The sequence below is a fragment of the Manacus candei genome, unplaced genomic scaffold (assembly GCF_025592945.1).
Source record: "Manacus candei isolate 608988 ecotype Guabito, Panama unplaced genomic scaffold, ASM2559294v1 h1tg000017l, whole genome shotgun sequence".
In the NCBI taxonomy this organism is placed as follows: domain Eukaryota; kingdom Metazoa; phylum Chordata; class Aves; order Passeriformes; family Pipridae; genus Manacus; species Manacus candei.
Genome location: NW_026138065.1, coordinates 25,108,730 through 25,124,605, shown reverse-complemented (window position 1 = coordinate 25,124,605; position 15,876 = coordinate 25,108,730). Strand labels below are relative to the sequence as shown.

The window sequence follows — 15,876 nt, the reverse complement described above, 5'->3', positions numbered from 1 at the left end:
CTCCTTTTGTTTCATTATGTGTGTCAGTAACATTAGCTCTTGGAATTCCACAGCTCTAATGTCATTAACAAAACAAACAAAATCCCAAACCAGACCTTTCTTGTGTGGTTTTCGTTTATGGACTTAAGCAGTCAGTCACAATGGAATATTTGTGGGGAACATAAAGCAACACAGAGGTATATTTAAATTTTAAACAGTGTGTAGAGACATTTTGAATCTCACACCTTAATCATTCCATAGGCTCAGCTCAGCGCAGTTTCACAGTCTGGTGACTTTCCAGATAGTCAGAAAGAACAATAGAATTGTTCCAGGAGCAGTTGATTGGGCAGCAGATTGACAATAATAATTATAGATCAGTAAATAGGAAAAATTCTTTCCTGTAATACACCCTGCCAGTGTCATTTTGTAATTATTAATATTTTTTGTTCCTAGTCCAGTGCACCGTGTGTCCTTTTCATTGATGAGATCGATGCAATCACCCCAAAAAGAGAAGTTGCATCCAAGGACATGGAGCGCAGGATTGTTGCTCAGTTCCTGACTTGTATGGACGGTCAGTCTCAGGAACATCTGTGCTAAGCTCAAATTTCTGATTATCAGGCTCACTGTCTGCTTTACTTCAGTAGTGACGTGTTGTTACTTTAGAGGAGCTAGTGGTAATAATTTTTCATGTTTTGGCACTGTGGGGAGCGGTGGGAAGATTCTTATAGATTTGATATTATTTTCACAGTGGTCTGTCTAGCATTATATAAGGCTGGCTGTTGCATAAGCAGAAATAATGGAAATATCTGTTGAATTTAATTTGAAATGCTTATTTTAGCTCGATTTGTTCAAAATGCAAGTTTTAGGTAGTAGAAATAAAGATAAACAGCAGTGACTGTGGGTTAGTTTATCTGTGCTGAGTGTTATCATGTGCTGCAGAAACAGAGTCCCACAGATACTGGAACAAAGTTGGGACAGTGAGCATGAGTATTAACTTCCTTCCTTCCTTCCTTCCTTCCTTCCTTTAGACTTGAATAATGTGGCTGCCACTACCCAGGTCCTTGTTATCGGAGCAACAAACAGACCTGACTCCCTGGACCCTGCGCTGAGGAGAGCTGGGAGATTCGATCGAGAAATTTGTTTAGGGATCCCAGATGAAGGGGCAAGAGAAAAGTATGTGTTACGAACTTTAACCTCGTTTAGGATTAGTTAGTAATTATGGAAGTAATGTGTAAGTTAACATATGAATTAAAGAAAAGTACTTTATTGTGTTTAGTCCTGTTCGTGCCTGTTCACACCTGTGGATCAGCACAGACTAAAAAGTGCAGAAGACATTGTGTGCATCTACTCTTTGTCTTGGTAGCTATGTCTGTATTTGGAGTGGTTTCCTTTCTTGTGTGCAAATCTGTTTTTAGCATTATGTTAAGGGGTTTTCAAGTGCCTTAACAGTATAGATGATGGAGTCAAATGTGTATTTTCTCTTTTTCAGGAAGTTAACATTCCGTCTTTGGTGTTCCCTGTGTAACCATTAAATTAGGAACATAAGTATAGCCCATTTTTTAGTCCTCTCAAGCACATACCTTAAGCAACAAACCTAGAATCTTCATTCCAGTCCTCATGGAAATACACCAGTCCAGGCATTAAGCTGAGCTGCATCCTCTGTTGTGTAACTGGCCCTTTTTTCTCCAAAGAGCTGTGACTGTCAGACTAGGTTAAAAGTAATAAATCTGGTTTTGCTTTCTTAATAAAAAGGAACTGCTACTCATTTCCACAACAGCAGAAAACACAGGAAGAGGAGTTGAAAAACAGTTGTGGGTTATCTTGTTAGAGAAAGGAAAGGAAGGATAAGTTCCTTCAACCTCAACTAATCATATTTCTAAGGTGGCTTTTGTTTGAATTTCTTTTCCTCCCTTCCTCCAGATCTACAGCCCTATAGGAATTATGTTCCTCTTTGTTGTGGGAAAACATGCAGATGGTTAGAGGCAGAACTAAAGAGTTAACTGATGAGAGTTCTGATTCTGTGGTAGTTCTTAGGATCGTGTTAAAAGTGATATGCACAGAAATAGCAATGTTTTGAGGGACAGGAGTTGTGAATGGCAAAGTCATTGTAGTGTGTAGAGATTGTTCACAGGCTGGAGAGTAGTTGTATTCGTTCATACTATTGTTTTGTACAGTTGTTTGTATTTATGTTCCTGGAGGTTTAGGCTTACTGTTGATTTTGTTTTCTTTTTAAATTATTCCCTCCCACCCTGCTTTTCTGTTTTGTTTTGTTTTGACAGGGAGCATGGGGACGGTGCTGTTCCTTTATTTTTAAAATGAAAGAGTCGTAAAGAAACAGAAATCCTTATAATGTGCTGACTTAGGATAAATGAGCCTTGCTGAAGGCAGACTTTGAACTGCTTAGTTGAGGTTCCACAGCCTTAGCAGGGTGGAGTAGGATGAGGATCTGGAGATCTTGCTTTACTTGCAGTGTTTTCTTATACATGTATGAAGCCCATGAAGGAAAGTAATATCTGTAGGACACAAGTTCAGAACGAGCCATTTATAGTTCTTAACTTTTTGCACTTTGACTCAGTTGATTAGCTACAGCTGCTGTCAGACAGGTTGAAAAATTCTTGAGACACACACCAATATCACTAAAAAAACTTTAAAGGAGAGAAGATGACTCTTATCAGTGGGGGAGGCAAACAGATGGAACATTATAATTTCAGAGTTTTGAATAGCTTAATCATGTGTTTCTGTCATAACTTTTCTGTAGTTTCATTACTTGATCTGGAAATAATTTAAACTAGTTTCATTGGAACTAGAAAGTATGTTACTGATTTTCACTTCTTTGGTTTGTGCTGCCTCTTTAAAATATTTTCCCAATGAAGTGATGTTTTCCCATTTTAAACAAGTCGATTTGATCCCTTTCCTCAGAGTTCTGCCAGTTTCTGTGAAGTGACATTGGCTTTTGCTTTTTTTTTTTTTTTTTTGACCAACCATTTAGTTTTCAGTTGTCCTTGCCTTGAAGAGCAGCCAGAAGTCTTGATGGACCTTAAAGAAGACTTTAAAGCTTCAGCTTTGATACAGAGTGAAAAAGCTCCCATTAAAAGAAAAAAAAAAGTGCAGAGCTTAGCACTTCACTGTCAGTTACATAAAGCTGTTTTGTATTAGTGAAGGAACTACATAAGTAGGTGTAACTTTACCTTTTGAGTGAGGATGAGGTAACACATGAGTTGCACACATAAGCTGTGTGCACAGTAAAACTATTGGAAGTTTTCCTGGGGATACAGGAAATATCTGCTGACAAATTCCACTGACAATGGCCAGGGAAAGATACTGAAGGTTAGAAGATACGGCGCCACACAGTCTGATTTCATTTGCTCCTTGCAGAATAGTTTGTTGTGAGTGTTCTTCAATACATAACTAAAAGTGGGATGGAACAGACTATGCAGACTAATGTAGTTAGGAACACAAAGTTAAATATCTTAATGGATAGCTTGTGTGCATCTCTGTGGTACACCTTGAGACCTAGTCTGTCGATTTGGAATCATAAACTAAAGTTTAAAGAATCTATAATACTTAGATTCACCAAAACTGGCTTTTACCCACCGATTGGCATTGCCTGGTTGATGCTGTTAGTTTTGAAGAAGTAAAAGGAAATATGTAGCACATTTTTGTGCATTTCAGTCTTCGTTACTTCATAGTTGAGTGAAAACTTCCCGCTGTACTTTTTCAGTTCAGGTAGACTGAAAGAGTCCTTAAATCCATGCTGTTTGTTTTCATACATACGAAAAAAACAAAGCTACAGCTTCACCTTTTCTTTTTTTATTCCCTCTACTCAATTAGAATTCTTCAGACCTTGTGTCGAAAACTTAAGCTCCCGGAGTCCTTTGAATTCCGTCACTTGGCGCGGCTGACTCCAGGTTATGTGGGAGCCGATCTGATGGCGCTGTGTCGAGAGGCAGCGATGGGCACAGTGAACAGGGTCCTGATCCAGTCTGAGGGGCAGAGAAGGAAACACACACAGGCTGGAGGAAACACAGCTGAAGAAAGCATGGGAGTGGGAGCAGACATCCTGGTGGAAGAGGGCACCAAACAACTAGAACTTCCTCCTAAGGTATTTATTCCTTGAAGCATGTATTTCTAATGTCTTGAGGGTTGAGCCATTTTATAGTTAGGAAAGTCATTGCTCATGAATTTTCAAACATCTATGGCCAGTGTAATATTAAATTTAGTTTTAGAGATGTCAGCTACTAAGACAGGAGCTTAGCTCCTAATGACCCATGTAATGGGTCTGAATAAGTGGCTCTCAAAACCCAGTCCTCCTAAAAGTCACATTCATGTTTTATGCAAGGTGTGGTTTTTCCACTGGACTTTTTTGTTGTTGTTTGTGCTGTGTTGTTTTGTTTTCTAGCAGAGCAGAGGCTAAAAGGGCAGCTCTCTTCAAAAGTATGTCAACTGTTAACAGAATTTTAAAAATATTAGACTTGCACTGAGTTTTCTGCACAAGCTACTTGCTGTGCCCTCAGTGAAATCTCTATTATGATGCCTGGGGTTCTTCCCTGACTTGGTCGAGTTAGAGTAAATATTTAAGCAGTCCGTGTTTTCCCTCCAGCTGTGTGTTTACTTGAGGTAAATCAAACTTGTATCTAGTACCTGTAGCAAGTTTGAGGAAGAGATGAGCTGTTAATTTGCAGGACACCTGGAACTCTGTTGCAGAAAATAGTGTTTCTAGTGCCAGAATTATTCTATGGCCCAAGTAACATGATGTGGTTAGTGAAACACAACAACTTTATATAGAAATCCTTGGGCCTATTTCTCAAAACGTGGAGTCTGTATGTGCCTTCATGATGTGCAGGCTTCCTAAAGGTTTGCCTAGAGAAGTAAAAAAAAGTAGGCTTAAATCCACATTGTACTTAGATTCTGTTTTTAGAGGGACTGACAAAGAAAACTGTTACCGTAATTGCGAAAACCAGTGTAAAAAGCTGTAGTAAGCCTTTGTATTACTGTAACATAACCATACTGCAAACCTCCCAGTGTTTCCTGGGGCCTGATGCAGCCAAAAGAAAGTGGGGAAGGGCAGGTAGTTGCAGCTTTTATCAACATCACCATCATCAAAGGGGTCATTGAGAATGAGGAAGTCTAATCCTAACAAAGCCATATTTTGATAGCTGGCAGGAGGTTGACATAGTCTAATACAGGGTATTGTCATTGAAACCCTTTTATTATGTTTATAATGGAAAAATAAACATACAAAACCTTTAAAAATCATTCACACAATTCAAGTAAACAAACCCAGTGGTCTTGGCTATTTCAGAGTTTCTCTTAATGGTTCTGTTAAGAAGAGGAGGGAGGGCTTAAGAGGGATATCAGACACTATAAAGACTTCTGTTTCTTTTTGGTCAGTTGTAGAGCTGTCCTGGTTGAAACTGATAGGAAGTGATACTTTTTCTGTATACCACTGTAGAAAAAATGTTGAAACTTAACAGAATTTTTACCTTTCTTTTTTCTCCCTCTATCTTATACTGAAAATCCTGATATATTTTTACTCGTGAGGCAGTACCACTTTGCTTTGATGCTGCCTCTCTGTATTAGAACAGTATTTATGTATTTATGTTGTGAAGGTATAAAGTTCTTGGATTGAGTATTTTCTAGGGTAGTTTCCCCAGTAAGGAACTGACTGGGGAAATTGGAACTTACCTCCTTGGGGCACTGTGGTCTGCAACGTGGAACAGTGTAGAAAAGCATTACCCTGCATCTCTATTCTGTTTGCCCAAACTTAATCAGGGTTTGATTACAAAACCAGGTTTAGTCAGGCTGAAGAAATGAGTTGATGACTTGAAATCAGACTGTGTTAAATAAAAGTGTATATTCTAGAAGTGTGTTAAGAGTTTTTTAAAGGTTTACTTGTAACTGAATATTCTGCAAATTGTTGAAATTGTGCTGTTCAGCAGAGTTTTTCACTTTTCTCTTGAAAGCAGTTTCTTGTTAAAAACAGAATTAATACATATAAATAATACATAGTTTGGAAATTTCAGCATGGAAATAACTTTCTCCTAATCGGTGTGGGAGGAGCAGTAGGAATCATTGGAAGACAAAATACACATGCTAGCTCAGTTTCTGTATATCTAAATCAAGATTTTAGCCTCACTCAGTGTTTTCACATGTGCTAGATGTACACAGAGCTTTCCTGGAATGTTTTTATCATTATTATGTAGAGTACACATAAAATATGTAAATCGCTATTACTGTGGTTGATAGTTGAAGTATTGCTTTGAAAAAGCTCTTAAAATGGTTCTTGAAGTCCAGTCTAGTGCATAATCTTTTTGTTTTCCTTTCCATGTACCCTAAGGATGACTTGCAGAGACTTTTGGATTTGCTGAAGAAGCAAGACCCCTTGCCTGAGGAGCAGCTGCAGAAACTGTGCATTGAGATGAATGATTTTATTGTTGCACTGTCATCAGTGCAGCCCTCTGCCAAGAGAGAAGGCTTTGTCACAATCCCTGATGTGACATGGGCAGATATTGGAGCCCTGGAGGATGTTCGGGAGGAGCTGACTATGGCAATATTGGTATGTCTTAACCTTACTTTCAAAGATTTTTTGCACTTCCCCTTATGTAGGAAATAAAACTGTGTTTGTTTTTAATATTTACTTCAGGCATAATGTTCTGCTCATAAGTTCTAACATGCTACAAACTAGAAATTTTGCAACATCTTTATTTAAAAGAGTTAGGCTTCTGTAATTTGCTTTAAAATTACATGTATTTAAATACATGTAAAAGGGCATGTATTTAACATTTTGCTTTCTGTATTCATGCTTGCAGTGTGTTTGTGTTGCTCAATCTTTAAGTAGTCTAAAAGTGTTGTACCACCAACCGTGGTTATGCAACTGCCAAACAAAGAATTGGAGACTGCTTAGCTGGAAGCTTAGCAGTTTTGCTGCCAGTCAGAGGGTTTCTTAACACGAGTACCTTAAGATTAGAACTTGGGTAAATAAAATCTTTGCCTCTCAGTAACAATACTTCTCCCATTTTGGGGTACTCATTAGTGCCAGATAGTAAGATGCCGATCGACTCTTTATTCTTTTAGCCTATAAAGAATTGGAATAAAGAACTTGCTTATGAATGATTTTTCGTCCAACTGTGCCTGAAATTAAAAGTTTCCTGTTAGCTTTATGTCCCAGGTAACTGTGATAATTTCTTTTTAGGCGCCTGTGCGAAACCCAGAGCAGTTCAAAGCTCTGGGCCTGACTACTCCAGCTGGTGTCCTGCTGGCAGGGCCTCCAGGATGTGGCAAAACACTGTTAGCTAAGGTAAGACATTTTCTAGACATAGTTAAAAATACTGGAGAATCTTCTTGAAGTGGATGGTTTTGTAGGAGTGACTCAATCTGCATTGTGGTGCCAGAAGTTGGGCTTTTGTACCAATTCTCATCAGAAAATTAAATTTAGGCCTCTGTGCTGAAGTTATTTGATTTTCTTGTCATTAAGTTACAATCTTGCTTGAATTGAGAGGGAATTACTGCAAAACTTGAAGGAATAAATTGATTGAGAAGAGAGAAGCAAGGATGAGAAGAAACTCTATGAATAACCACTTCTATGGAATATTTCACTGTAACTAAATTATACATTTGGAAGTACTCTACACTCTACTATACTTATGTAATTGTTGTATTTACCTTACTGAAAATACTTCTGTTTTCCTTCATGAGCATTTCAGTTCTTACAGGCTCTCCCTGTAAATGTAGATAATTGTTCAAGTTTCAGATTGTCACTCACCTTTGTCTTCAGATGCTCTTATGTAGTTTCATATCTCCTTAACTCCCACTAATTATTGAGAATTCTTCAACTGGTATGAGGGGGGATGGAGTGTGAATCTGGAACACTGCCTCATCAAAGAGAGAACACCTTGCTAAATTCCCTGCTCCCCTCCCACTCTTAATTGCATGTAATTATACTTTGTACTGTTTTCTGTATTTTACAAACAGTTGATAACTGTGTTCCTTCCCTTATGTTTGTTTATTGCTTCATGGACAGAACCAAAGAAGCCATGATAAATGTGTGTTGTACATATATGTATCTCTCTTTGCCTTTTTGATAGGCCGTGGCCAATGAGTCTGGACTGAACTTCATATCTGTGAAAGGTCCTGAGCTGCTAAATATGGTATGTGCTAATCATTGTGCTTTTGTTATTTATGGAATTCTTGTCCAAAGTGGGGCAAGGAAAATTCCTGGTAATCACACAACTGATACTGGTACAACTAAAGTTGCCTTATTTAACCTCAGCTTTAAGTTTTTAAGCAGTGAAGTTGTTCATGTGAAAAGGAAAAAGCCATCTGTGTAGTTTATTTATTGGTTTAAATTAGCGGGCAGATGGAGCCTTCTTGACTAAAGTAGGATATCTGAATAACCAATTAAATGCATCACTGCTTATGTAGCATGTAGATTTTAAATGTCAAGAGATAAAAGTGCTCTAGTTCAAATTTTTGCAGCACTGGGCTTAGAAGTGTTGTGATATAACTTCAGTCTCTTTTGGAGTCAAGAGAGTGTGTTTAACTGAGCAAGGCGTCTGCAGCCCACATCTCAAAAGACCATGGCAGTTATCTGTTTATCAGTAATGTGGAAGCCAAAATCAATATACTGGATTTGATTAATCTCTTCTCAAACACTTATTTATGTGTATTTCAAGTACAGAAAAAGGCAGGAAATGCAGCACTTACGTTAATTAGGAGCCCTACTTCCTGGTGGAATGTGATGAAAATGGTGGGCTGTGATTCAGAGACTGTGTTAACACATAAATTGAATCAAAACATGTTTGTGTGGAAAAAATTGTTTGCATTTATAGTTTTGCAGCCCCTGCCCCTACAATTCACCATTCAAAGTGAAATGCTGGCTGACTCTTCAGTTCCCTACTGCCAAGCCCGTGTCTTCAGGCAACTACTCTATGAACTTCAGATGTTCATTGTGTTCACATTGCTCACTGGGTTTGTTTGTGAACAGTGGAACAACAAGGTCCTTAATTAAGACCGTATTTGTTAGTTCTCATCACCAGAATGATGGCAAGTTACATTTATTCCCCTGAAAGGAGGAATTCTGTTAAACTCTGAATGTACTGCAAACTGTAAAAAGTGAACTAGTGATAATTAGTTCCTGTGTAAATCTTGATCAGTAGGGAAACAGAGGTAACAGACTGTTATCAGAAGCAAACTGGTTAGCAGGTTGCATTTCTCCCTTGCCAAGTACCTCATATCTGTTTAAAACTATGATTTTTTTTTTTTACCCAAGCAAAATCTTCATGTCTTACATTGTTCCAGTGTAATTTGTCTTTCTTTTTTTTGTTAGTATGTTGGTGAAAGTGAACGTGCTGTACGTCAGGTATTCCAGCGTGCCAGGAATTCAGCCCCTTGTGTTATATTTTTTGATGAAGTCGATGCTTTGTGTCCTCGGAGGTCTGACCGTGAAGTGAGTCTGTCTTAAAATATCTCCATAAATAAATAATCTCAGTTGCAGCTTTTTTTTTTTTTTTTTTAGCCACAGAAGTACCCAGAAGGTATCAGTATCTCACAAGAAAAGCAATCTCTTAGGCTTTCTGTCATTTGAGGAAAAATATTTTGGTCAAGTTTTATAAAGCTTAATACTTTTTTTAGTACACCTATATAAAAAAAATACCCAGAGAGATTCAGGTTAAGCTGTTGAATTTGGTTATAATATGTCACTACTATGGAGTTAAATGTTAACTCTCAGTAGCTCATCTGATATTCTCTTTCAGAGGTTTAAATATTTGAGAACTTTTTTTCCCCTCAAAAAAATGAATACTGAGAAATTTTGTGTTGTCTTTTTGTGGTAGATGTCAGAACAATTAGTATAAATACTTGTATGTACTTCTTCAAGTGAGCACTTTAGTTTGAATTGGAAAGAAGAGGTTTCCCACATGTTAAAAGTGTGTGTCGGGTGTATAGATAGCATGAATTTGGGATGGAAGCACGCTAAGAGTATGATGGAAGGAATCCAGAATGCAGCTACAGTGAAAGTGTGAAAAAGAAACTTTTTCTTTGAGTAGTATTTCAGTGCAGGGAGCTAGTAGATCTTTTGTTTCTTTTACTTTGAAATATTCACATTCCCACCGTTTCCTCAATTTTGTTGACAAATTTCTCCTTTTAAAGTCAGGAGCCAGTGTCCGGGTAGTTAACCAGCTGCTCACCGAGATGGATGGTCTGGAGAATCGTCAGCAGGTTTTCATTATGGCTGCCACAAACAGGCCAGGTAAGGACCCAAAAATCATAAATGAGAAATCAGACATCCTTGATTCTCTTCTAATGAAATCACATGTTCTTAAATATTTGAATTCTATAACTAAGCTTGTTCTGTCCTTAAAATTACAGTGTCTGCTCAAATCCAAACCTCTTCTGTTCTGTTAATCTGTGTCATGTTCATGTGGCAGTGTGAGATGAAGCAACCTCTTTAAAATGTGTCTTAATTAGCACATGGTACCACTGCTGTAAAGTGTTTTGAAAGACCTTTGACTGCTTTGAACTTTGCATTATCTCCTTGGAACATAAAAGAAGAACAGAGAACTAAAATGTAATTTATGTATTTTTATAATTCTTAAACTGATTTTCTATCTAAAGCAACCTTAGACTCTCAAGCTTTCTACATGGTGAAGGATGAGCAGTAGGTGCTTAAATCTGTATCTGCTTGTACCAGTTCTTTGATTTAAAGTGGTAAATTTTCCTGGCATGAATTTGATGATCCTGACCTATCTAATCCAATGTAGAATAGAGAGTAAGGTTGTACAATGTAGCCCATCTATATATAGATGCAGTTGGATGTACCAAGGGTGTTCTTACCAGTGTCATCAAGTTGCCTTAGGAAAGAGATCTCTCCCTAATTTAGTTATGCTAGTGCAGGCATTTATATCAAGCAGGCTTATTTATTCATGTTTCTCAAGGGTTTCATATCTAATTACTGACTTGTCATTATCTCTGACTGGTAGCTTGGGCTGGGAATTCCAACACTTCTGAAGTTGAGGAAGCATCCAGCTTTACTTCCTGCAGTTCCACCTCAGCAGGATATACACGAGGCCAGTGCCTTTAGGGCTGGTCTGTGTGTGTGGCAATGTTCTGAGCTCAGGATTCCTGTTGTGGAGGCAGCTGAATGCAACACTTCAGTAGCTTTACAAGGGCCAGTTTAGAATAAATGTTGCTCAGATGTTAATTTTGAGGTATGAATACTTGTTTGTGGCAGGTTTGTCCTAATTCCCCGATTTAGATTTACACTGATTCAGTACTTATGGGTCTCATTTCCATGCATATGTGAAATCTGTAGTGTTGTTAACCCCTCCCTTTAAGCCTTATACTGGATGCATTTTTACCATTAAGTTGTTATAAAGTACCTCTGGAATGGTTTGAGGATCTCTTTTTCTTTTTTCTTTTTTTTTTTTTTTCAGTTTTAAGAAGTCTCTATTGCCTTGTTCAGCTACAGTAGCAGATGTACTGTTTTACCATACAGAAATAGTTAAAACTACAAAACTTCCCTGAGTAATGAGGTTTGGACTAATATTTGAGGGCAGCTGGAAAATCTGTGAGGCATGAAATCAGTGATGTATTACTAGTCAGTGACATCAATGAAAAAAAGTGAATTTGAGGTAAAAATGCCAAATGTAAAGAAAATGCAAAGGCAGGGATAACAAATACAATCATCCAATTAAAGGGTATAAATGTATCTGCAAATTCTGTAAAAGGAAATCAGTTTCATCTTGATAAAGATACAAAGAGTTGTTTTGCCAACATAATAAAATAATTTTTTCTGAATGAGCAAGCTTGGCACACCCAGCTTCTGCTAGAGGAGAGAGTTATTCATGCAGTTTGGATGGGATGGATCTCTTGCTTCAGAAGGACATCAGCTGTGTGTATGAGTAACATTTTGGATAGGTTTAGACCATAAATTTTTCCTGTGATATCTGCATTTGTCAGTGTGAGAAAATACAGTTTCCAATTTATGCAGCTTTTATCAGAACAACTTCTACTGAAGTTGTGGTTAAATTGGGGAAATGATTTTTCTCAGTTTATGCACTTTTTATTGGGCCTAGGGAAGAGGCATTGTTCACCAAATTAAATTTTTCTAGTATGGTCTGGTTAGTTAATAGGAGCACACTGCAGGTAGTGTCTGTTCTAGCAGAGCACTCTTACTGCCCTAGGAATTAAATCTCTAAGCAGAGACCTGTAGGAGAAGCGCAGCTTATACTGGCTACTATATTTAAATGATTCCCACAAACAATGAAAGTTGCAGTGCCTGAAAAGGTCTTTAAGTCTGACGTTTGTATGACAGATTTTTCTGTCATAGTTATGGTGAATAGAGGTGGGGGGATTGTGTTACATAAATCTGAATAATGTACTATTACTGTGAAGTGTGAGTTCTTATGTTTTTTAATCGTTGTCAGTGTAATTTATTGGGAGAGAAAATGGCTTTTCAAGACGCTTCTGTTTTAGAGTGGTTGCAGGCATGCTAGCTTTGAGAGTTGTTTACTGGTACTGTTCATGTTAGTGTGTGTTGTTAGCACTGTCATCTCAGAGACTAATATTAAATAATAACAGTAACAACAACAATAATAAGGATGATAATAATAATAGCAGTAGGATAGCAGTGGCTCAACCACCTTTGGCACCAAGGTATGTTCCTGGCACAGCAGTTCCAGTGTGGTGCTGGCATCTGTGACAAGGTATTATTGTGAAATGGTGGTGTTTTATATACCCCATATAAAGGGGGTTAGGCTCAAGACTGACAACTTCTTTTTTTTATAAGAGCTTTTAAGGACTTGGAAGGCTCTAATTCCTGTTTTACCAAAAGGGTAGGTAGGCACAGTAGATTGGTTCCTTTGTTTATCATATACGATCTGCAAGTGGTGATCCTTATTCTGGCAGTGCTGAAATAAGCCTTTGATGTGCCCTAAAAAGCTGGATATTTGGATGTTTTTTGCATTTACTCAGTGACTTTGAAAGTCCTCTGCAGATATTTCTTGACTACTTCTAAATTAGCAGGGATGCAGTATTCCCAGCACGATCTCTTTCCACCTAAATGCAGAACCAATGTCAAACTGTCTGAACAGGATTAAACTTTTAAGGCACTCAATGTCATTAGAGAGAGAGGGAAAAAAAAAGGAGGCAGAAATATCTTGTCCTGTTAGAACCTTTATGGGTCACAATTATTTTATTCTTTTTCAGTCTACTTCCTTCCCCAGATCTGAGATTAAATACTACAAAAACATCAAATACTACTGTTAAATAATACCTATAATATCCCACAAATTTCTAGTTATCAGTGTGAGTTTCAGCAGATACTGCTGCTTTCTGCTCCTCTCTTACTTCCCCAGGCTTTGAAGGTTTATAAACTCTTAGAGAATGCTGACTGAAGCATCAGCAGCATTTACCTGGGATCTAAGGAATTGATGTAACATGAGGAAATGGACAGGAAAGAAGTGAAACACTACAAACTGACAGTGCTTTTAAGCTTGATGTAAAGTGTGATGATGTCTTTGCTTTTCTTCATGGCCTCTTCCTCCAGCTTTTTTTAATTAATTCTTGTAAAATTCCCTGCCTGCTCTTATCTTTCAGAATGGTCCTAGTTTCAGAGAGTTCTGTTTTTCTTCTAGCAAGTTTGTTAGTTTTCTAGAGCTGTTCACCTGAACCACGTGTTTTGAAACACAATAAAAAAATCTTCAGTCTTTGACAAGTTACTGTTTTGTTTGGGGGATTGTTTGTTATTTTTTTACCTGTTTATACATGTTGCTGAATTAAAGGCAAGATAAGATCTAAGAAAAGCACTTAATACGTGAGGCATGGAACAATTTCTTTCATAATAGTTCCAATTCACATAAATTATATTTCTGCCTTTCAGCAGCCCTTGAATGTTATGCATCTTTCACAGTGACTTCAGTTGTTAACTACAGTGTTCATCTGGAGTCTCAGAAAACCTTTTAGGGCTTCTGATCCTGCGTTTCAGAACATCACAAATGTGAGGGCCTAGATCTCATATACTTCAAATGGGATTTTTTAAATGCTCTAGTAAGTATAGGAGAAGTTTGATGGGCTCAGCACAGTAGTCATTGTTGCTGGTATACACTGAACTTCTGTAAACGTGGACTCCTGTAGGGTTAAGACATGAATAATCAACTGGAAGTTCTATTGTACAACAGTAGAATGTCAAAATATAGGAATTTGTGCAAAGATACTTTCAATAGAATTCAATGATTCTGTAAAACTTTGCAGTAGTTTGAAGAGCAGTGTAGAAAAGTGAAATATTACGTAATTCTCTAAAGATTAGTGCCTGTTTTAACCTTTAAAAATAAAGCAAGGGATGGATATACTCCAAATGTCTTCTTATGTAATTTTGTTAAATTATTTGGAAAATGATACAGTGTCTTCTAATGACACAGTCAATGCCATTGACCACGTCTGAAAGACAGAAAATTATCAGTTGGACATTTCTCTTAGTAGAAGTATAGTCCTTCTGTGAGACAACCACTTGGGAAAAGGAGTGTTGTGTTTTATCACATTTCCATGCTTCACTTTCCTTCCAACTTGAGAGATAATAATAGGCTTTGAAAGAGGTATCTGTGATAACTACCTTAACTTCATTAAAATGTTAAATGTATCTAAAATGAGTTGACTCTCTTCTGTTTAGATAAGTTTCGAGATAATAGATATGGAGAGAGCGTTATGATTTATCAGGGTGGAATGCTTTGAAATTCCTAAAAGGAGAACATTATTCAGTTTTTTTAAATGGGTTTGAAGTGGATCTAACGAGTAAATTCATCCAATAAGTAAATACTAATTTTCTGGGTTACGTGACATGAATTTTCAAGAACTTCAGGCCCAGGTCTCAACCAGAAGAGTGAAGTGAATGGATTCCTAAGGAGATGGGGAGTGTAGATCTGTGTTTTCAACTTTGGTGTGGCCTTATTGTTGTAAACCACCATTACTGCAGCTCATCTGGTTAGTGTGAGTTGTGGTACCTCTTTGAATGCGGGCAATGTTACCATTTCCATACAAAAAGATGAATGCATCTTTAGACTGTATCACTGACCTCATGTTGTTGGACAAATAGCATGGCAAGTACCATGTTCTAAGCATGCAGAATGGAAACAGTATTTTCTGTATCAATATTTTTAAAGAGCTTTTGGAACTTCAGAATGGGAAAATTGTCAAGTGCATGGTGTTGTAATGCAATCCTTATTGAGAGTATTTTTTTTTTATGTTTGTAATTGATATGTTGAGTGATATTAATAATGTGACAAGACTTCCATCCACAGAAACACAAAAACAGGACAGTGGACTTGTGCCAAAAGCAAGATGAAGTGTCACATAGAACTATGCACAAACATATAAGTAACATGTTTTTGTCTGGCCTGCTGTGGCAGGGATTCTGTTTAACTCTTGTTTTATCTGGTCTGGATTAAATTAATACATCAAGGCATTCTTTTTTTTTTTCACCATTGTTGTTGCATTTGCAATAGCTGATTTTTGCCTCCATAGATGCTTCTGCACATGATTGCTATATCATGGAAAAAAAAATATATGTTTTTGTCCAAGAGAAAGATAATGGAGTTGTCCTTTAAGCATAAGTGAGAGAGTAACTTGAACAAGACTATGAGCATCTCTAAAAAGTGAATCAAGACTGTATTATAGTAGGATCAAGTAGTTCAAGTCTTGACAGTGTTGAAGAAGCTTTTTTCATTTGCAAAAATGGGATAGCTGTGCTTCCATCCTACTGTTTTAGGGCTTGGGTGGTGTTCTCTTTTCTTTAAAACATCTGTACCGGAAGGATTAACAACTTCACTTTTCCCAGTTCTTCATTGTTGGTAAACCCAAATGCATATAGTTTGTCTGTCAGCTACATTTTGTCAAAAGGGTGTAACA

At 37.4% G+C, this 15,876-nt stretch overlaps 1 protein-coding gene across 1 annotated transcript in view; it reads left to right on the top strand.

Annotated features, from left to right (window-relative positions):
• The window catches only part of NVL (nuclear VCP like), a 37,333-nt gene that overhangs the window by 10,044 nt on the left and 11,413 nt on the right, over positions 1 to 15,876 (top strand). The window contains exons 11-18 of the mRNA XM_051783386.1: positions 433 to 550; positions 1,008 to 1,152; positions 3,811 to 4,081; positions 6,317 to 6,535; positions 7,172 to 7,276; positions 8,064 to 8,126; positions 9,305 to 9,424; positions 10,126 to 10,225. Of these exons, the coding sequence (XP_051639346.1) occupies positions 433 to 550; positions 1,008 to 1,152; positions 3,811 to 4,081; positions 6,317 to 6,535; positions 7,172 to 7,276; positions 8,064 to 8,126; positions 9,305 to 9,424; positions 10,126 to 10,225 (1,141 nt within the window). The remainder of the gene's footprint in view (positions 1 to 432; positions 551 to 1,007; positions 1,153 to 3,810; positions 4,082 to 6,316; positions 6,536 to 7,171; positions 7,277 to 8,063; positions 8,127 to 9,304; positions 9,425 to 10,125; positions 10,226 to 15,876) is intronic.